The following is a 22877-nucleotide window of genomic DNA, read 5'->3' on the forward strand; positions in this document are numbered from 1 at the left end:
TAGATATGCGCTCATCATCAAATGGTGCACCAAAGTGTATCTCCTACACGATCAGCTCCAGAGTTCCACTCTCCAATGTACACAAGGGACTCTAAAATAAGCCAACCTTCTGCCATGCTACCCTATGGACGTGCCTTCTACCGCACATATCCCTTGAGTGTTTCACAAAACGTTCTAAAAAGAACATCCACCTGGAATGCACTATGCCTGCTATTTCCACCTCGTCCACTACATGAACGAGAAGATGCACTTGAATGGTCAGCATGGTAATAGGAAAGTGTGTTTCAAACACGCAAACGACCCCTGCATCGTTTTTTTCTGGCTGGTATATGATGGAACTGCCGTGCGGGTGCAAGAGAGGGAAGGAGAGAAGGGGAAGGAGATGAGAGTAATACACAGTGTATGGGTGGAGCATTAGAGAGAAATCACTCTCTACTCCTTATTTTCCTTATAACCAAAGAATAGAGCGCCCAACCATAACCGGTCACGGGGCTTGAAACCTAACAATCTGCCACTTGAAGGCCAACATGGCCGAAGTGGCTAGAGAATGTAGGGGCTATTATGTACAATTGTACAAAACATGAAGCATGATCACAACTTCATCCTACACCCATCATCTCTATGCAATGTGAAAACCACTCCGAGGCTAAGCTCTTTGTCACAGCATCCACTGGGGTTTCAATTATGTGAACTTTGACTAACTCCGACATCCGACCTTGACGTCGATTTTTCCACGGATGACCATCTTCCTGTGACAATTGTGCTTGCGATGTGCATCAATGAGGTGCCTCTACGATAGAGGAGAACACCCAACATCAGCACTCAATGCACTGATTTTGCTCTACACCACAGTTCTCGGCTACGGCTCTCTACTAGCGCATTTTCGTCTGCCGGAGGAAATCGGCACCGACATTTCCATATTGATACCAATGACGGGAGCAAAGCGAACCCCGAACCCCGACGGCCTCTAAAACACCGGGGACCGAATGGTGCGCCTCGAGCCTGTCATGGTAAAGCAAACAGGGGCACCACCTAGCTTCAGCGGCTAGGATGCAAACAACACACCACCATAACAAAGTTTTCATCCAAGAGAGATCGATGCTTGGGAGTAATGATGAAGAGGAAAGGGAATGAGATCAAGTGAGAGAGAGAGAGAGACAGAGAGAGTGAGGGAGGGGGTATAGCGGCTTAGTACTTAGCATCACAAAAGGATGGCGAATCCGCACACCCTTCACACATACACAAGCTCACTCCAAACACAAGATTAGGTGGCGATTCCGCACACCTCACATGGGCAAAACATTGCAAGAAAACATACTCACAAAACCTCAAGCTTTATTTAGAGAATAAGGCGATGAAATGGGGAGCATAGGGTAGGGGAATGAGAAGGGAGAGAGTGGTAGAGCACATGGTGGATAGGTGGGAGTTGATGGCGAAGACTCGCACGAGGGTTATGGCCATCATCCTTCATTTAGTTTCCCTTCATCTTCCATAGCCCAAGGGTGTAGAGGTCATGCTTAAGACGAGCATGGTGATTGCGGTGATGGTGATGGTGATGGTGATGGTGTGTGTGTGTGTGTGTGTGTGTGTGTGTGCACTAGGCACACACAGTGCATAGTGTACTCTTGGGTGATGGTGTGTGTGTGTGTGTATGCACTAGGCGCACACAGTGCATAGTGTACTCTTTGGTGATGGTGTGTGTTTTTGTGTGATGGTGACCCCTCTTTATATAGGGGAGGAGGGGGGGGAGAAATTCTAGAATTTAGAAATGAAGAAATCATTATCTACATAGGCCATGTGACTGTGGGCCCCACTTGTCTGGCTGTGTGTATATGTGCCAGAACAGCAGTCTCATGAGAGAGAGACTAAGAGAGAGATGGGTTGATGAAAAAAAGTGAGAGGTGACATGGAGAATAAAGTAATTACAAGAGGGGAGAGAGAGGAGTGTGTTCAAAGGTGAATCTGTGTGCAGATGTGTGTGAACACAAGAAAAATCAGATAACCACCGGGTAGGGATGGGTCTGTGGGCACCTTTTTTAGTGAAACTGAGTGTGTGTGAGTGTGGGGGAGGTTATTTAGCTACAAGACAAGAGATATGGCGCCCTTTAGAGAGAGGGGGGGGTATTTGGGTCATGGGATATGATAGGAGAGAGAAAGGGGGGTGGGGTATACTATTTTTGGAAGATAGGGTAAGTTGCATGTGAGTTAGGGTGCATTATTGGTGAGTTATAATGCATTATTGGTGAGAGGTGGGGTAGCTTGAGGGGAGAGAGAAAGGAGAAAGGACAAGGGGAAGAGAGAGGGGGTTGACCTTTTGAGTGGAGGAGAGGAAAAGGGACACCCGGCGGGGCAGCAGTGAAGAAAAAGGAGGCAAGGTGGGGATGGGCTACCCCGCAGGCATGAGGTGGCCTATTTTACCTTTCTCATATATTTACATAATCATACTTTATTTTTTTCTTACTTTTTTCCAATGTCTTTTATCACTCCCTCCCTAAGAGGGGGTTTTCATGGGGTGGGGACGAGAGAAGAGGGGTATGGGAGCTTGGCTTGTGAAAAGCCCCCATCACCAACATCCAGGTTACAGGCGGCTTTTTAAGCCCGTTTACACACAGTTTCTCCAGGTTTCCAGACACTTACACGCACATCACCTTTCAAGCGATTTTAGCAGTCATTTTGATAGCCGGTTTCTCTACAGACATATGCGTTGACAGATACATGTTTTCTTTAGCACACCATAGTGTTGTCTAGCTGTTTTGAGAGCAGATATCCCCGCAAGGATCACTTTTATTGCATGCAACAATTCTTTAAGGGCGGTCACTCATGAACGTTGAGTTGCGGCCACTACCTATTGTACTACGTGTGGAGCCATTTTTTGTGTATTTGAGTAGTTTTCCCGGCCATTTCTGAGACTCGCACCGGAAGCGCCCTTTCTGAGACTGTGGCTAGTCGTTTTGTGTTTGCTGTAGCCTTTGGAGGGTCATTGCATGAGGTTTATGTTGAGATATCTTCGATGATACAGGTAGTTGGAGTTCCCCTCTTACGGTACCCTCGCCATAGGATATGTGCTTCTGGCGTCAAGTTGACGGTCACACAGTAGTGGTTTTGAGCAATTTATGCCCATCGACTTTTTTGAGCAGTTTATACGCTTAACTATCGGGTTTGAGAGTTTTCTCCCTGCAAAGAGAAGACACTGTCGGATTTTTCCTGCAAGTTCATTTTATGCGTTCTTGGCACTTCTAGCTGTTCTTACACAGTGATTTTACTACTTTTGGTTTGAGTTTGTGCTCCTATCCTAGGGGAAACTTTATCGAAATTATCTTAGGCAATATGCCATAAAGTTTTTGGCTACATTCTCTTGAGTCATGTGGCTGCAAGTAGTGCTTTCAAAAGAGAAGAGTACTACATCAAAAAGTTTGATGGCACAAACTTTGCTATTTGGCGGCAGCGTATACAAGAGGTTTTGATCAACAAAGGCTTGATAGCACCCTTGAGTGAAAGAAGAGAGAATCTGTACATTGATGAACAATGGGAAGACTTGAATGAGCATGCTATGGAGACCATTCGCAGTGTTTGGGAAAATCATTTTTCCAAACATACAAAATTCCTTTCCTTGAATTTTCCAAGAGGAAATTATAGAAAATTAGGTTATTTTTCGGGTTTTTACACTATTTTTCTCTCTTTTGGGGCGGAACTTGTCCTTTTCCCCTTGCCCTCAACCGGCATTTTTGAGATTGAAAACGGCACGATATTAAGTTGAGACACATTTTTCCTGAACACTCATTCGCCTACACCTTGGTGAATCCATTTACTTTACCATAATGGATAAGACCAATGCCAAAGATTTATGGGATGCTCTATGTGCAACATGGGATGGCAACAGTGCCTCGAACAAGGTTTTCTTGATGAAGAAGCTTATGTGCATGAACATGAAAGAAGGCACTAATGTTAGTTCTCACTTGAACGAGTTCAACAACATCTTTTTACATATTACTTCAAAAGGTCTCAATTTCGGTGATAAAATAAAGGCTATTTTCTTGCTATCTTCGCTACCATCGTCATGCGATACCTTCAACACAACCATAAGCAATTCTGCACCTAATGGCAAGCTAGTTTTAAGCAATGTTGTAAGTGCATTTCTCATTGAAGAGATTCAACGTCAATCTCTTTCTATGAGTGGGCATGGTGATGTATATGTGGCTAGTGGAAATCGTGACAAGCAAAGGCAGTGTGGTCGTAGCCGTGGTCATTCTCATGATTGCAGACAAGGTCGTAACAAGAGTCATGGTAAAGACATGAGAAATGTTGAGTGTTACTGCTACCATAAAAAGGGACACTTGAAAGATTGCCACACATTGCAGCTTGATAAAGGCAAGGAGAAAGCAAAGTCTAACAAACCTAAAAGCAGCATGAAAATTGAAGAGAATAATGTGGTTGAGTCTTCAACCATTGAGACAGTTTCTGATGCGCCAATGATGTGTTTATTTTTACATCAGATTTGAGTCTTGATGCATTTTTAGCTCTTGACAAGTGTTATGTGCAAAATTGGATTATGGACTCACGTGCTAGCTTTCACGTGACTCCTCACAAGGAGTGGTTTTCTACATACACTGCCACACATGGCACAGTGAAGCTAGGAAACTCTTATGAGCTTGATATAATCGGTGTGGGCAGAATTCAGTTTTCTATGAGTAATGGCACTGAGTTTATGCTCCACAATGTCAGACATGTACCCAAATTGACAAAGAGTGGACAAATGGATGATTTGGGTTACACTACCATATTTGCTCATGGTTCTTGGATTATCAAGAAGGGAAATTTGGTCATGCTTAAAGGCCATAAGTGTGGCTCATTGTACTCACTTTCTGTCTCTTCTGTGAAAGAGAATTCTATTTGTGTAGCCAAGTTGTCGTCTACAGAGTTGTGGCATAGCCGGCTAGGACATATGAGTCAACAGGGAATGAAAGTTTTGCAGCATTCTGGTTATATCCCTGTGTTAGATTATTTTAACTTCTCTTTATGTGAGCATTGCATCTATGGCAAACAGATTAGGTTGACATTAACGCCTTTGGACAAGGAGTTAGGGAGTCCTCTAGATCTTGTTCATAGCGACTTGTGCGGACCTATGCCGATCAAGTCTCTAGGGGGAGGATTATACTTCTTGACATTCATAGATGACTCTACTAGAAAGGTGTCGATTTATTTCTTGAATCAAAAGAGCAACGTCTTTAGTGCTTTCCAAAAGTTCTTGGCATTGGTCGAGAACCAATTGGGTAGAAAGCTCAAAGCTTTGTGCAATGACAATGGAGATGAGTACATCTCCTCCGTGCTCAAGGACTTCTGCAGTAAACAAGGCATTAGAATATAGTTTACCACGCCTTACATACTCGCCCAAAACAATGTGGTTGAGAGAATGAATAGAACCATTCGGGAACATGTCACTTCTATGTTGTCTATGGCCAATTTACCTCAAGAATTTTGGGGAGAAGCTGTTACGATGGCTGCTTACTTGATCAATCGATCACATAGTACACCACTGAAGTACAAGGTTCCGCAGGAGATGTGGATGGGCAAAGACCCCAATTATGATAGGTTACGTGTATTTGGGTGTGAGGCATTCTCACATGTGCCAAAAGAGCTTAGACAAAAGTTGTACCCCAAATCACACAAGTGCATCTTCATTGGACGGAGAGATAGGATATCGTCTCTGGCATCCAAAAGCTAAGAAGGTTATGCAAAGCTCACAGGTGATATTCAACAAGTCTAAGATGCATAGAAAGCTAGTGAAAGACATTGAGTATCGCAGAGTATGGTTTGAGGATGTTGCCTCTCCATCAATTACACAGAATGTTGGACGTGCTAGTGATGCACCTTCCAATATTACACATACACATGTTGCTCCAGAGAGAGTGGAATCCAACAGTCAGGCACTTCAGAGATCTAGTCGTACATCTCGTGCACTGAGTGTTTTGAGCCAGGATTGGACTATTTGCTAGTCACTAATTGCGATGACCCACTTGCTACAAAGAGGCCATTCAAATGGATGATAGCATGAAGTGGGAAGAGGCTATGCAATCTGAGTATAACTCAATCTTAGCAAATGAAACTTGGGAATTGAGAGAGTTACCTACGGGTAAACACGCATTGCCGTGCAAATGGGTGTACAAGAAGAAGTATACCACAGATGACCTCGAGCCTAAGTATAAGGCAAGATTGGTTGCAAAAAGGTTCAAGCAAACAAAAGACGTGGATTTTGATGAAATCTTTTCTCCAGTGGTCAAGATGACTACATTGCGTCTTGTGCTTGGTCTAGTAGCCATCAAGGACATGGAATTGGTCCAAATGGATGTGAAGATAGCGTTTCTTCATGGGGATCTTGAAGAGGATGTCTACATGAAACAGCCAAAAGGTTTTGCGATAATCCTGAGAAGCCAACATGGGCAGAACTAGTGTGTAGACTCAAGAAGGCTTTGTATGGATTAAACTAAGGCTCAAGGCAATGGTACATCAAGTTCGATAAGTACATTCAGCTCCAAGGTTACGTACGGAGCCAAGAGGATAACTACTTGTACACAAAGAGGTTGAACGATGGTTCCCTCATCATTCTGATTTTGTACTTGGATGATATGCTCATAGCCGGGAAGTCAAAAAGATGAGATCGCACTTCTCAAGGATGCTTTAAGCAAGCAGTTTGCTATGAAAGATTGGGGATGATTTTGTTGGTATGGAGTATTGTAGATGCAAAGTCTTAACTTTTCACAAGGTCTTATACGTTTTGATATTGGGGAAAGCATTTAGCTAACTAATGGCTGCATACAAAAATCATTGAGTACCCTAATGGCTGCATACAAAAACTTAGCAAGCATGATTGTCCCAAATCGGATGCTGAAAAGGTAGAGATGGCAAAGGTGCCGTATTTTTCGACAGTTGGTAGTCTTATGTTTGCCATGGTTAGCACATGGCCAGACATTGCATATGCAGTGGGAATGGTCAACAGGTTTATAGCAAATCCAAGCAGAAAGCATTGAGAAGCAGTGAAGTACATCTTGAGATACATCAAGGGCTTAGCTAGCAAGTGCTTACGCTTTGGGAACAATGATGCAGTTGGATACACTGATTCAGATTATACGGGTTGTGTGGACACTAAGCGATCCACATCTGGCTACATTTTCTTGTTCGCTAGAGCGCCAGTTTCTTGGAGATCATGTATCCAGAATTGCACTTCGTCTTCCACCACTGAGGCAGAGTATGTTGTAGTTTCCAGTTCTAGTAAGGAATTTGTGTGCTTATCTCATCTAGTGGGAGACCTTGGTATACACCAAACTCCAATGCTACATTGCGATAGTCAGAATGCAATTGCATTAGCAAAGAACCCCATGTTTCACTCCAAGTCAAAACACATAGAGATCATGTATCATGTGGTACGGGATATTTTGGCTAGCAAACGCATTGAGTTAGTCAAAGTTCACATGGATGAAAACCCAGTGGATGCTCTATCGAAGAGCTTAGCCTCAGAGCGGTTTGCACATTGCATAGAGATGATGGGTGTATGATGAAGTTGTGATCATGCTTCACGTTTTGTACAGTTGTGCATAATAGCCCCTACATTCTTTAGTCACTTGGGCCACGTTGGTCTTCAAGTGGGAGATTGTTAGGTTTCATGCCTCGTGGTCGATTATGGTTGGGCGCTTGCCCACTTTTATTCTTTGGCTATAAAGAAAATAAGGAGTAGAGAGTGATTTCTCTCTAATGCTCCACCCATACACTGTGTATTTCTCTCATCTCCTTCCCCTTCTCTCCTTCCCTCTCTTGCACCCGCATGATGATTCCATCGAGTGGTATCAAAGCATAGAAGGCAGCCCCAACGTCTCCCCTCCCCTACCGGTGTGTGCAACAGCATGTGGAATCAAGAGAATCTAGAGAGCTAACCAAAGAATATAAGTGGGCGGGCGCCCGACCACAAGGCCTGAAACCTAACATTATAGAAACAACATCGACCTCATTTTGGGAGATCCATTGCACCAATTTCACAAGTTTGTAGATTGTTTGGCGGAGGCTCGGGAACAAACAACCCTCAGTGGCCACACGCAAAATAAATTGAAAAACAGGTTTAGCATTGGGATCAAAGTAGATTTAGCAAAATAAATTTAGCATTGCTCTAGTTCAATTCAAACATACCTAACACATTTTATGATAGTCATGTAACTTCAAACTAGTAAACTTCCCTTCCTGTGTGAATGTTGTCCGGAGCAAGTGCATTACGCCTGTGGGCATATGCATGGATCAAATTATCCCTTTCACTTTGCGTTCCTGTTGTCCAGCCAAGATCCATGGTGCTTTAGGCAGCTTTATCGATCCATCATTTGCTGTCTGTGGCTAGTATTGCTCCATACGACCAACACCTCTAAGGTCATTCTGGCTCCTAGTGTATCTTTCTTGCTAATGAGATGGTCCCACAACAAATTACCCACATTCTTGAATATATGCATAGGATCCAACAAGTGACTGATCTTAAGTCTTTGCTAGTATGGCAACTCATACTATAGAGAGAATCTCTTCATCCCTGGGGGTAGACTGTCTTCACACATCTCCTTTTGCTCTAACCATGCTCGAGCAAACATCCTTGGCAGTTCTCTTCCCAAAATACCCTCTCGTAACTCGTGATTCTCTAGAAAATGGGTTCGATGACCTTTGTAGATTTTCTTCTTGAGTGAGGGCGCTTGATGTGCATTAAGTCTGGGGCCACATGTGACGCATGTGTTGTAACCGCTTGTCTGAAGCCCTGCACCCATACACACAACAATAAACCAAATGAAGCTGACACATTTCATACATACACAAGACAATAAACTCACTCCAAGTAGTTTTGAGTCTCACCTGAGCATTCTGTTAGCCCAGGATAGTCATGCATCGTCCACATTAGATAAAGGCATTGCATCGACCTGCATGTCAGCTCGTATCCACCACTTCTATGCCTCTCCACAATTGTTGCAGTTCTTTCAATAGTGGACAAAGATACACATCCATATTCTTCACTTTATACCGTCCCTCAAGCTTTAAAAAAGGTGTCCCTTTTTAGTCGTCAGCCATGAGGGAATGTTGTAGTTAACAATGACAAATAGCCATACACTGTAAGATGTAGACCTCAAACCAAATGGATTTATGCCATCCATTGCCAGGATGAGGTGCAGATTTTGAGCTTCCCTAGCAAAATCCGGCCACATGTTGTCAATATGTTTCCATGCCACACAATCTGCACGAATCCGTAGCACACCATCCAAAGATATGTTCTCCTCATGCCATGTTTCTAGAGCAGCCATGGACTTGCATTCGAAGAAATGCTTGATGCGAGACAGCAAAGGAAAATATTGTAGCACTTTTTGCGACACTTTTTGTCCATGGAGATCCGTTCGATATCTATCAAAATCACATTTTGGACACTTTTGCATGTCCATATATTCCCCCCTGAAAAGAATGCAGTCATTAGAACAAGCATGAATGGAATTGTAATCCACCCCTAGGGTTCACAGGATCCACATATTCCCCCCTAAAAAGAATGCAGTCATTAGGACAAGCATGACTGGAATTGTAATCCATCACCAGTGTTCACAGGATCTTTCTTGCATCCTCTCTCTAAAATCTGGCATCACATTGTCAGCTGGCAAAATGTGCTCCTTTAGCAATCTACACAAAGAAACATAATAACATCTCTCGTAATTTGGTACATTGTACATGTATAGTTTTTTATTGAAGTTGACACATTGCAAGAGATTACCTAAAAAATTATGTGACGCTAGTGTCACTCCATCCTAACTTTGCATGCATCTTGAGAAGGACCAGGAGCGCAATCAATCTAGACACTCGTGCTCCATCATACAAGGGCATGTCGGCCTCACGTTTCATGTCATCATAGATGAGCCTTTCCGAATCCATGATCGTCTCAATCATTTTGTCAGTCTTGGGCTCAAACATAGCTTGGTTGGGGATGTTCTCTGCATGGTCACCCTACGAGCTTGAAGAGGCTACATTTTGCGGCCTCACATATACCGCTTGAATAAAAGCGCCTACGAACATGTCTATTAGGTTGCAGTATCACTGCTTGTTGGCCAACATCAAAGTCCAATGAATTGTAATTGGCAACAACTTGATCTATAATAGATGGGTCGAACTCGCCAAACTCGTGAACGTGCTGCAAAGAAACGTGCCTTGTAAAAATGCTATCTACCTACCTAAATCCATGGAAGCTGCATGCAAGCTATTTGCAAGCTCACATCTGTGATTGGCTTGGGGACAAGGCGTTTCCAAAGTCCCATAGTTTTTTGGATGCAAAAATGCTTGCGAACTTTCGAAACCTAAATCTAAACCTACACATACATATACCTTGCAATGGCCATCACCTATATACATAACCTTAAACATACATATACATAAACCGCACACATTTTTGACCACATACTCTTTTCCCGAGCACCACGCGCATACATCTCACCCGACCTCTCCTTCTTCTGTGAAGAGACCAATAGCAAAGAGCACAATAAAGAAGCTCTTCTTCAAAGCGCATGTGAGATACCTAATCATCCCACTTTATACCCATCTAAACCCATGGAAGCTATTTGCAAGCTCACATGCACAAACGGCTTGCGGACAAGTCATTTTTGTAGTCCGCGCTTTTTTAAATAATCCTAAATCTACACCTACACATACATATACCTTACACTCTACAGCAACGGGAGGACTCCCACTGCGTACAACATGAAACAATGACTCCACTTATAGCCATAACTCTAGAGGGGAGTAGATACCTAATCATCCCTCTCTCTACCTACACTTAATTATCCCTATCTAGCTCTATAGTGACGTAGAGAGTGGTAAGTTGAGTGAAATATGATTTAGAGATAGGGTAGAGAGAGCAATAGAATATTTATCTACTATTACTCTCTCTATCTTCCATCAATCTATCTAATTTTAAATCCCACGTATACATATAACCCTAAATCCAAACCTTAGATTTAAACCTTAATCCAAAAGTAGTTTTATATCCTAAATCCTATTCCTAACTAATTCTCTACCTCTCGGACATTGACGATGATCATGATAATGATAATGATTTTAGTTTTTCAACTTACTTCTTTTTTAAAAATAATTTATACCTAGACCTTGGATTAAATCTATCAAGATTGTATCGGTTTGATCTCAAAGGTCAATTTGGCATTTTGAAGACGTTCAATATAACCTTTCATTTCTTTTTATTCTCTCTCTCTCTCTCTTCATTTCATTTCATTTCATTCTCTCTCTCTCTGAGAAGAGAGGGAGGGAGCATACCTGGCTCTCCCTTCTCTCCTTGTGTGTATGTGTGTGTGTGTGTGTGTGTGTGTAGAGAGAGAGAGAGCGAGGGAGGGAGAGAGCGTTACCTTCGTCTTTCATCGCTTGCCCAAGAGCGCAAAAACTCAGATCCAAATCCGAGTTTTAGCGCTCTCGGATATTTTTACCACAACTATTGGTGTTGCTATGAGCATCACTATGTTTGTTGCTATGCTATGTTTGTCGCTATGTAGCGACGCTCATAGCAACGCTGCTAGTTTTGAGCATCGCACAATGAGTGTCGCTAGTCTTAAGAAGCTCTTGTAGTGCAACACCAAACATTGCAACCGTTGCTTGCTTCTCTAGCAGCACAACCTTTTTTTAAAAAAACTAAACTCTCTTCTGAAGAGCTAGAGCGTTATCGAAAGGATAACCGTTGTTTCAAGTGTGGGGAGCAAGGGTATGCCTATCATGCTTGTCCCCACAAGGATACACGTAATGAGCCTCCTAGAGCTACCTTGGTCAAAATTCAATCACAAAGGATCTCCTCTATGCCATGCTTGGGGAAAGGTAAGCGAACATGATGCTTTCATTCTCTTTGACCTTGGTTCTACTCACAATTTTATATCCACATAGTTGGCCACCAAGCTAGGCATCCAAGCCTATGAGATGGGAGATGTTCTACTCTGCTGATGGTGCTTTCAAGGGTCAAGAAGCCTCAGTCACTCCCTTAATTTGGAAGTTGAGGCTCCATGTCCAAAGCTATGTGGACAAGGAGGATTTCTTCATCTCTCCTCTCAAGCATGAGGATGTAATCCTAGGGGCACCATGGTTTGATTGCATGGCTACCAATGTTAAATTCCTTGAAAGGAAAATCTACTTTAGGTTCAGGGAAAAAGATATGTACATAGATGCTAAGGAGTTGGGTAGCACCATACCCATTGTACATAAGAATGCTTTCAATAAGTCAATAAAGAACTCTATTTCTGTGTACATGATTTTTGTTAAAGATTCTCAAAATGAACCTAATGTTTTGGCAAAAGAAGACATAAAAAATCAAAAGGAATTAGAGTTATCCAATTTCCTCAATGGATTCCAAGATGTTTTTATTGACGACATCCCTTGTGAGCTACCTCCCAAACGAGGGGAAGACGACCATGCAATTGAAGTTCTTACAGGAAGCTCACCGCCTAATAAACCTCCTTATCGAGTTTCTCAAGCTCAACAAGAGGAGATTATGCAGCAAGTGCATAAGTTGGTTGAGAAAGGCATGCTTAGGTCTTGCTCATCTCCATTTTGTTCACCAGTGTTATTAGTACAAAAGAAAGATGGCACATATCATATGTGTGTCGACTATAGAGCACTAAATAGGATCACTATCAATAATAGGTTTCCCATTACATGGATAGAAGACCTATTTTATAAGCTACAGGGGGGGTCGACCTACTTCAGTAGGATTAACCTAAAAAGTGGCTACCAGCAAATAAGGATAGTTGATCAAGACATTGTAAAGATTGCATTTCGCACTACGTTTGGCCTTTACGAGTACATTGTCATGCCTTTTGGCTTGACCAATGCACCAACCACATTTAACCGTCTGATGAAGAAGCTATTCAAGCCTCATCGAACCTTTACTAGAGTGTCCTTTGATGATATAATCATCTACTCTAATTCATTAGACAAACATAAGCAACACCTCCAGGTAATATTTCAAGTTTACGAGAGAATAAACTTAATATATTAACTGAAAGAAAAGTGAATTTTTCTTCCAAGAGATTCAATATTTAGGTCACATTATCTCTCAAGATGGCATCCAAATGGATCCATCAAAGTTAGAGGTAATAAAAGGATGGCCTAATCCAAGGAATTTTCATGAACTAAGAAGCTTTATAGGTATGTGTGCATACTATAGACGCTTCATAGAAAAGTTCTCACAAACCGCGGGACCATTACATGACCTAACAAAGAAAAACGTTAGGTATATATGGTCCTCCAAGGAGAACAATGTTTTCGAAAAGCTTAAAGAAAATCTTATCTCTCAACCTGTTCTTACACTGTCGGATCTCTCAAAGCCATTTGAGGTCCAATGCGACGCCTGTGGTGATTGCCTTGGAGCTATTTTACTTCAAGAAGGGCATGCCATAGCCTACAAAATTTGAAGGCTTGACCCTATTGAGCAAGCTCTAGGAATATATGAGAAGGAACTCTTAGCAAGTCTACATGCCCTAGACTCATGGAAGCACTCTTTATTGGGGGCTCCTTTCATCTTACGAACAGATCACCAAAGCCTTAAGTACTTCATGACGCAGACCAAGCTCTCCCACAAACAAATGAGGTGGGAAAATTTCCTTTCGCAATTTAATTTTCATATTGCTCACATTGCTAGCAAGCATAATCAAGCGGCTGATGCACTCTCAAGACGATCGAGAGTGAATGCAGCATCCATAGCAACTCACAATGATGTATCTTCTATGATAGATGAGTACGCTATCGATCCCAATTTTAGAGATGTGATTTCAGCCCTTGCACTAGGGAAGAAGGAAGAACCATTTACCCTACAAGATGGTTACCTTCCCTATGGCAATAGACTATGTGTTACTAACTCAATACGTGAGAAAGTAATGTATGAATCTCATGCTCCTCCTTATGCGAGGCATAGAGGGATTTAGTCTACCCTAAAAGGGATAGAAGCATACTTCTATTGGCCTGCCATGAGAGCAAACATACAAGGGTATGTTTCAAAATGTGTGGTATGCCAAAAGATGAAGGTTGATAGAGGGAAGCAACCTGGGTTGCTTCAACCTTTGCCAATCCCTAATTCACCATGGGAGAGCATATCCATGGATTTTATCTTTGGATTGCCCAAGTCTATCCATGGGAATACAGGAATATGGACGATAGTAGACAAGTTTAGCAAACAAGCATATTTCATACCTGTCAAAAAGACTATCAAGGCCCGTCTTTTTTTTGGCAACCCTCTTTATATCACAAATCTTCAAGTACCATGGCTTGCCAATGTCTATAGTGTCGGATAGAGATCCTAGAATGACCAATAATTTTTGGAAGGGTCTCTTTGAAAATTTAGGTACTGTCAAAGCTAAACTTCTCTTCGGCCTATCGCCCACAAACAGATAGCAAAGTGAAATAGCTAACCTAACAATTCTTGATCTATCAAAAGCTTATGTCACAGAAGTAGATCAAAAGTCCCAATGGGAGAAGTACTTACATTAGTGGAGTATGCTTACAATAACATTGTACATATATCCACGGGAAAAGCACCTTTTGAGGTGATAGAGGGAAGATAAAAAAGTCCCCTACTACTCAAGGTACATGGAAAGATTTTTGCTGCAGATGAATATAGCCGAGACCTACAAGAATCTTTTCAAAAGATTAAGGATGCTATATTCATCTCTCAACAAAGGCAAAAGGCTGCTGTTGAGAAGCACAGAAGAGCTCTAGCCTTTCAACAAAATGATTGGGTCTTGCTTAAGTTTCCCAAGGCTTGATTAAGGCACACTACGGGCAAGAATCCTACGGGACATCAAAAGTACTATGCTAAGTTAGCAAAAAGGTAATATGGTCCCTTTCAAATTCTTAGGCCAATCAATGAGATGACCTATCAACTCAAGTTGCCCAACCATTGGCTCATACACAATGCTTTCCATGTGAGCCTACTAAAGCCTTACAAAGAAGAGTCACCTCAAGACGCAACCATTGAAGACCCACCGGAGATCGAGGACCAAGAAGATGTGTTGCAGCCCGAGTCCATTCTCCGACACAAAGACAAGGTATTATGAGGCGGTAAGACTATCCAACGATATCTTATCACGTTTAAAAATTATCCTTTTGAAGATGCTAGATGGATGCAAGGCATACAATTAAAGGATAACCAAAACCTTGTCAATGCTTACAATGATTCCCTAGATTAAGCAAACGTAAATATGTATAACTGAACAAAGCTTTGTCTTATAAGACTCTCTTTTTCTTTATTGTACACAAATGTTAATAAGTTTGCATGCTTAGGATCATGTTTGTGGAGATGATGTCTCCCAAACACCAAGTAGAGTTTGTCACTCTATTATGGAAGATTGATATGGACTAATGTGCAGACATGCTTGCGGCGGAAGCTAAGGCTCTCAAGCACCAAATGGACTAGTCATCCATTTTGGAATGGTGTCGTAGGGTAAAATAGGGATCCTTTACCCGCTAGCAAACGGACTAATGGCTAGGCTTTATCTTCTCTACCTCATAGTCGAGGATGACTATGATTTCAAGAGAGAGGTAATGTAATAAAAACTAATATGTAATTCTCCCAAATGATTTTCTCATATTAAATTGATCATTTAATATGGGGAAGTACTAGGGGAGTAAAAGCTTCTCTGTCAGGGATCCAAACGAGGAAAAATAGGGATCCAAAGGGGGACAGTTTGCAAAAGATCAATGTGCTTCAATGGGGCTTAAAAGACCTAAGGTTAAGCTCAATTAAGACTTCCATAGGCTAAAGTTCCTAAATTTAATTATATTGTCCAATGGCCAAAGTAGGGGAAAATTGGATGGTGTCATGGGAAGACTAAAAAGTCTTCCCACATCCCTAGGAAGGAGGGGGCGAGCCCTAATGGCAGGGGATGAGAGAGAAACACACACACACACACATTCCCAAGCTCTCCCTAAAGGGAAGAATGGACACATGGCAGGCTCCTAGGCCAGTTGCCCCCCATTTCCCCTCAAATCCTATTGGATGGCCATAGAGGTGGACCAATGAGAATTAGGCTAGAGTAAAATTAGTCTAGTTGATTTTAAAATGCTTGATAAAAGAACCAATCGAAATTAAGCTCCCCAGAAGACTATTGGACACTCTACCAAGGGGTCCCCAACAGCCCAATGGCTTGCCTGATTCCTTTTGGCCAGAAGATTAAAAGGTCCAATGAGAGTTTAAATGAATTATTTAATTACCTAAAGCTCTCACAAAAGGGGAAAGGGGGACACATGTCACAAGGCTATCGAATTATGCTTCTAATTTGTAATTGGCTAAGCTCTACAGGGGCCAATGGGAAGCCATCATGAGTAAATGGCAAGAGGGGTCGACCAAGAAGAGAGAGAGGGCTGCATTTTAGTCTAACACTTTGCTACACACACACACACAACTCATGTGTGCAAGAAGAACTCCACCTCCTTCTCTGAGCATTGGGAAGTTAAGGCTACACCAACAACTCTTGGCTATGGAATGCAAATCCAACCAAGAGCTAAGCTTCAACGGCATGCTCATCTCCTCTACCATGCTAATTACTAAGCTACGCCATGCTAACTAGAGTGATTATGTGAGGAGAATACTTCTTTCTCGTAAGATACTTCTTCCTCTCAATCTATCCTCATTCCTTGCTAGCTCTCACCATTTTTGAAGGTGTGTGAGGTCTTGGGACTAAGGCTAGGGACACTAGGTGTGTTTTTCAAGCATAAAGTGGTTCATGAAGCTTCCATCTTCATTGCACCAACGAGTTTTGCCAAGGAACACAAGAATTGTACTGTACAAAAGTCTCCTTTGATGGGAGAAGCTATAATATGAAGCCTTTATGGAGGGAGGACCGTCTCCATGTAAATCCGGTCCTCAACTATTGTCAATTGTTTTGTTTCTCTCTCTTTTCAAGTATTGTCAATGCCAAATTAGCTAGGTGTGAATTTCTATGTTGCTTTCTCAAATCTCTATGCTCATTAGGAACTTGTTCTTAATGAAATGCTCACTATGTTATCAATTTCCGCTACACACAAGTTTCTAGTGCATTAAATGTTACATAGAGTGTCATCAATACAAAAAGAGGAAATTCAGCCTTGTCCTTGGAGAAGTTGGAATGAAAACAAAGGAAATTTCTTAAAAATTTGACACACCCAAATTCTCCAAGTACTGTCCAAGGGAGGAATTCTTTCCCAAATCTCCCTTGCCTCGTCCATGGGGACGAGGAATGAACTCATCATCATAGACCACGAGCTATGACAAATTGTAGAGGATGAGATAGTGCAAACGTCGTTGATGGAGTAGTTCTCTCCATCCCTTTGATTCCAGGCCTTTCGTGTATTGCCCTGAACTCTGACTCCGTTGGGAACATAGCGGCACATACATCTACATCTCTATAAACCATTGCTAGTGCCTCTACTAGTTCGACAAACTCAGTTGTTGTTACATGAGCATCCATAACATAATACTTGTCATCAACAAGGTCGATTATACCACCATCCTCCAGTAGATTCCAAGAAATTATAGCAAGGCAATAGTCCTCTCTCAAGTTAAAGAATTCCATGATGTCATCGAGCATTACATAGTGATGATCACCGATGGGGACGATAGGGAGGACATTTGTTGGCAAAGCTCCCTCTAGAAGTTGAACACCTTTTGATACATGCAAAGCACCACTTTCCGTTTGCACCAACTCGTCGCCAGTGACCCCACATTGCCTACTCTTTGCCTCCTCCAATGTGTCATGGTGGTCATCTAGAGTGACATTCAAAAACAATATGAACCCAACAATATATTTTGCCACATGACACTTTTGATTATGTTTGGGACATTTGATGTCATTCCTACACAAATGCACTAGGAGCTTGAGGTTGCTCCTGTAGAAACATCTTTCTTAGCACGATCAGAACTTATGTCCTTCATATGAACATATCGGGAATCCTCAAACTCAAATGTGCCGCTGATTGTCTATTGCTCGTATGTCTGATGAAACTCTGCAAGGAAATGTCTTGCAGAAGCCAGTCACTCTTGCAATGAGAAGCTAGGGTTAAATATTGCCCTCATTTCCTACTCCCGCTGCTCAAGCTCAATTCGGTAGAGAAAGTGGAAGAGCTTGTCCTTAGGTTCCTCCTTGAGCAAGGCATCTCCTCCTTAATCTCGATCTGGAAGGGATCCATTTGTGGAAGGAGGCAAAAAAATCTTCAAAGGCTAGGGCGGGAGTAGAAAGGCTTTGGCTTGGATGGGGGAGTACAAAGAGGGAAAAGAAGAATCTCATATTTATAGGAATTCCATGATTTCATTTCAGCCACCCTAATGATTGCAATAATACTGGTGCATTATTGGGTGAGTATCGTGGTTATATAAAGCACCATGAGTGCACAATCCTAGACTTGCCCACATCTACACATTGCGGGAATGGAGGACAAGAAGGGTGGTAAAGCAAAGCTCTCTCAGAAGATGGCGGACATGAAGGAGGTAGAGAAAACACTGGCCAAAGCAAAAGCAATTCAGAAGGAGCTGAAAAAGAAAAACAAAGCAAACAAGAAGGACAAGGCTTGGGAGAAAGCACTGTGAATAAGAAACCATCAATGATAAAGGAAGAGGGAGAATAGTAGGCAGGGATAACATTGAGCAGCTTCCATTGGCAATAATTTCCTTTTTCGCTAATACCACTATCAAGGATTTTTGGTTATCTGGGAAGTTTTGGAGTACAATTACAGAGAGCACTTTTAGTGGGAAGTGCCTATCCTTTCAAGCAAGCTGTCATCCTCTCTCTTCTTTAGATGGCTGGGGTACTTTTCACTCCCTTTAGGAGAGGTTTTTTCCCTTGGTGGTTCGTCAAGTTTTTCAGTTTCTGGTCATGTGGCTAATTATATATGGTTTTCTCAAATGTCACCTTTGGGTCTACTTATATTCCATTCATAACTTGCCCTCAGAATTGACACCATTTGGGTGTCATGAGGAGTTTCTTCAGGGAATAGAAATCAGCCTCTTTTTAGAGAGAGAGAGAGAGAGAGAGAGAGAGAGAGAGAGAGAGAGAGAGAGAGAGAGAGAGAGAGAGAGAGAGAGAGAGAGAGTTATATGCCAAGTACTAGCTATAAATGGGTGTATGTTATTTGAGAGAAATCTTAAAACAATATGTTGTCTTATTTTTGAAGATTCATCACAAGGCGGTCTTGAATTTGGTTGGTGGCATTCACGAGTGGTTTTCAACCTCAATTGGTGCCTCTAAGCTCCCTCTAAGTTGGATTCATTTTTATGGAGAGTGTTCTATTAGAAGGTGCTACTAGTATGTAGTAAACAAGTGGAAGAATGGAGATCTATTATGTCACCTCACTACACAAAGGAGGAGGACATGATAGTTGTATAAATGCAACCTTATAGCTCATGTGTGGAGGATGACCACTAGTACCCTAAGCGAGTGGTGTGTCTTTGACAATAAGGTCTTCTAGGTTGCAAGGGACGATTTAAACCAACCATGTACAAATTGTGCATGCCATAAGAGTATGTGGGAGATTGATATGTCTAAGAGCATAGAAACAACATGTATGGAAGTATCCTGCGTAGTCTTAGGCCCGTGTCATTCATTGGATGGACGAAGCTGGGTCTAAGGTGGTTCAATAGTAGAGCCCGCCATGGCTACTCCTTGTCACATAGAGAAGTGGTCAAGCTTCTTGAGTCAATCTACCACCTAATGACCAATCATCCTATGGGCGCCCTTCCCCCTCGTCCAACGCCCGCCAACAATAGGGATCACACACCTGCCTGGCATAAGGCATTGCTTACTACCTTTTCAATAAAATTTTCATGCTGTTCATCTGTCCAATCAGACACTGTAGGCCGACAACCCACAAAAGTTGTAGTAGGCACCTATCCAAGAGGCACCGTGCCACACATGACTTGCACCAATGTGTGGCATGGGTCTTAAGTTAAAGAGGGTTCTATAGCTCTTTTCAGTTTGCTTGAAAATTTCTTTAAAATTTCCAGCTAGAGCGGGCAGCAGCGGCAACTTCTGCGTTCCGAACTAAACTGGAGCGATGGAAGGATTCGACACTCCGAGTGCGCTCGAGGAAGAGCTGTAAGTAGTGCTATCCGCCTGTCTTTGGACACTCCTTTCATGAAGATTATACCCTCAAGCATCATCAAGAATGCAGCTTGTCTGTATGTATTTGGTTTTTGTGAGGACGCCGAATTTTCGTCTTTATCATGTTCTAGCTAAACATGGTGTATGGTCGCTTTTCCGAAAACTGACTATGATGTACGTACGCTTCATCTGGGGGATTTTTTCTGATTGGACATGAGCTTTGCAAGGTTTTTGTGCGGGCACATGCCCAGGGTGCTTTTGACATGAGTTTTGTGTGGGCACATGCCGGGGTGCTTGTGAGGTTTGCGCTCTATGTTACCGTTCTTGAATGAATTCCAAGCCATGCTTTTGAAGAAATTGTCACAAGCGTAATGTTCTGGCTCTGTAGAGGGATGAGCACAATCTTCAGAGGGGGTATATATGTGTTTCAACAAGGGTGGTAGGTTTATGCATATCATGCACTGTGACACGAACGTTGTTGTCTTGATGTTTCTTACATGAGAATGCTATTTGCATAGGAGGCAGAGCGATGTTGTACGCATTCGGGGCCTTTCTTTCAGTGCCACAGAATCGGATGTTGCTACTTTTTTCAGGGGTTTAGATCTTGGTCCTGATGGGGTTGTTATCTGCATCAATTTTAGAGGTCTCTCTTTTGAGCATACAGATTCTATTAGAAGTGTGCTAATTTCAGTTTTAGCTCTCAATCTGCTTTTTGAATGGGCAGGGCGAAATACTGGCCATGCCTTTGTTCAGTTTGCCTCCACAGACATTGCAAATAGAGCACTTGAATGGGACAGGTAAGCATTTGGCCAAGTTTTAATGAGATGATCCAGTTATTCACAGTGTGTTGTAAAAAAGGGTTATATGTTTTATAAATTGAGTCCTCACATTAGTGTAAAATCACAGCTGGCTAGTGCTTGATGGATAGAATGGGAGACACTGAAGGAGAAAAATATGCCTCAAATTTGTTCTGCTTAAGATTATGTGGAATATTCTTATTTGGATAGTGAGCCTTTTTGGAGCTTGAAAAGTCAAATTTACAAGCCTTGATGAGGGCAACTGTGGAACAAAGAATACTTTTTGTTCATGTTCGGAGTTTTGCTTCCTCCAACTTGTAACACATTAGTTTTTTTTGACACTGGGAACTGCTTCTCTGGTGCCAATGATTAAAGTAGTTGACTTTTTATTTAAAACATTAGAAGATTTGAGTGCTTTTAGCACTTGTAAAATAACCAATGCTTTTTAAGTTGTTTTAGGCAAAGTGCTTATAAATAAGCGGGCAGGCATGGTTGTGACACAGATTCGGTGAATTGAATGGTCTGACAGAGAACAATTGTAACTTGACAATTTGCGAATAAATGAAGAACGACAGCCAGGAGTGCTCGACTTTAGAGTCAACTATTCTTTGAATGGGAACTACGCCTCTACCATGTCGTCTTTGAAGTGATCAAGTGTGATGTCTACAACACTTTTCTGTTCTTCCTAGATGTTTGAAAAGAACACAGTAAACAAGAGAGAGTTCCCCTTCTAGGCGCCGCTTATGGTATTTGTTCTATTCCATAGATCAAAGTCCTAGTTTACAACTATTGAGCGCCACGCTCTTCTTCTGAGTCATCCTTAAAGTCACAATCCATTGGGCCAATCTGAATTCTAATGGCACCCTTGGCCTCTCTTTTATAGGCACGGGCTCAGAAGCACACTCCAAAGCAACCTTTAAAAATCAAAGTTGTTTTAACAAGTGCTATAGCACCAAAGTCTCTTGCCATAAAAGAAAAAGCACCAATAGCGCTAGGAAGCCATGTCAGCCCAATCCGTACAGTGTCACGTCAACGCAAGTGGGATTTCCATGTTAGCACATCCATTTAGTTGGCCACACCAACAATTCGTACAGGCCCGCGATCTGCGCTACAAAGTCCAGGCCCTTGTGTTGTAACTTTGGTCCTCCAATTTGCATCTAGCTTCAACTCGGCTCTACTCCACTTCTAGTTTGGTGTAGCATGACACAAATTGCTGACGTGTCAAGCCACTGAAGAATGGAGCCAACCTGTAGATCCTGGCCGAGAAGAAGTAGCAGAAGAAGTTTACCGACTTACAAAGTCTTACCGAGTCGCCTATTTTTGAAGAAGAGTTCCCACCAACTTATGGGACCTTGTCCGATGGGGCCCAAGTGACATAAAGGCATAAAAAATAAAGCAAGCCCACACACACGCGCGGAGAACTAATGACGTGGTAGCTTTACGGGTTCCCAGAATTCATGCTTGTTGTGATGACGTGGCAGCAATACGGATTTCCGGATTTCGCGCTAACATGATGACGTCAGACTGTACGGACAGTCCTGGATTTTGTGCTTAGTGGCTATACGGATTTTCGCAAAATGTGCTGGCAGCTTTTGGGCAAGATGCTTTTTGGGAGACGCTTTTGAGTTTGAAGCTTTTCATGTAAACTGCTTTTCATAGGCCAAGGGCCTTTAAATATGTGTAGAGGGCTCATTTTCTGGCACTCTTTTGGGTGAAGGTGTAGAGCGTGAGTACCGGCATTGTACTGAGTTCAAGTAATATAACGAAATATTGAAAGGGGCGCCAAGGTTTGGGGCCAGTGCTCTCTTGGGGTAGAATTCCGACACTCCCGTAGTCTCGTGTGTCGTGCACTCTCTCTCTTTCAGTTCAGTGTTATTTGAAGTGCTAAAGTGTTTAGTCTGTTCTTATACGTTGGCATGTAGTGTCCCTCTCGTGATAGTGGTATCGGAGCTTCAGGCGTGTGCTTTTG

At 42.3% G+C, this 22877-nt stretch overlaps 1 protein-coding gene across 6 annotated transcripts in view; it reads left to right on the forward strand.

The window, feature by feature from the left end:
- The first annotated feature begins 19950 nt into the window (after positions 1-19950).
- The window catches only part of LOC147417809 (uncharacterized), a 40292-nt gene continuing 37365 nt past the window's right edge, over positions 19951-22877 (forward strand). For 5 of the 6 annotated variants that reach the window (XR_015187358.1, XR_015187357.1, XR_015187359.1 and 2 more), the window contains exons 1-3: positions 19951-20105; positions 20630-20754; positions 20836-20908. Coding sequence is in view for 2 of the 6 variants with exons in the window: in XM_086507569.1 (XP_086363695.1) it covers positions 20065-20105; positions 20630-20754; positions 20836-20908 (239 nt within the window). In the remaining 4 variants the exon portion in view is untranslated. The remainder of the gene's footprint in view (positions 20106-20629; positions 20755-20835; positions 20909-22877) is intronic. The other variant, XM_086507571.1, reaches the window with a different exon arrangement.

Source organism: Adiantum capillus-veneris, chromosome 30 (genome assembly GCF_014529385.1).
Source record: "Adiantum capillus-veneris isolate H3 chromosome 30, ASM1452938v2, whole genome shotgun sequence".
Classification (NCBI taxonomy): domain Eukaryota; kingdom Viridiplantae; phylum Streptophyta; class Polypodiopsida; order Polypodiales; family Pteridaceae; genus Adiantum; species Adiantum capillus-veneris.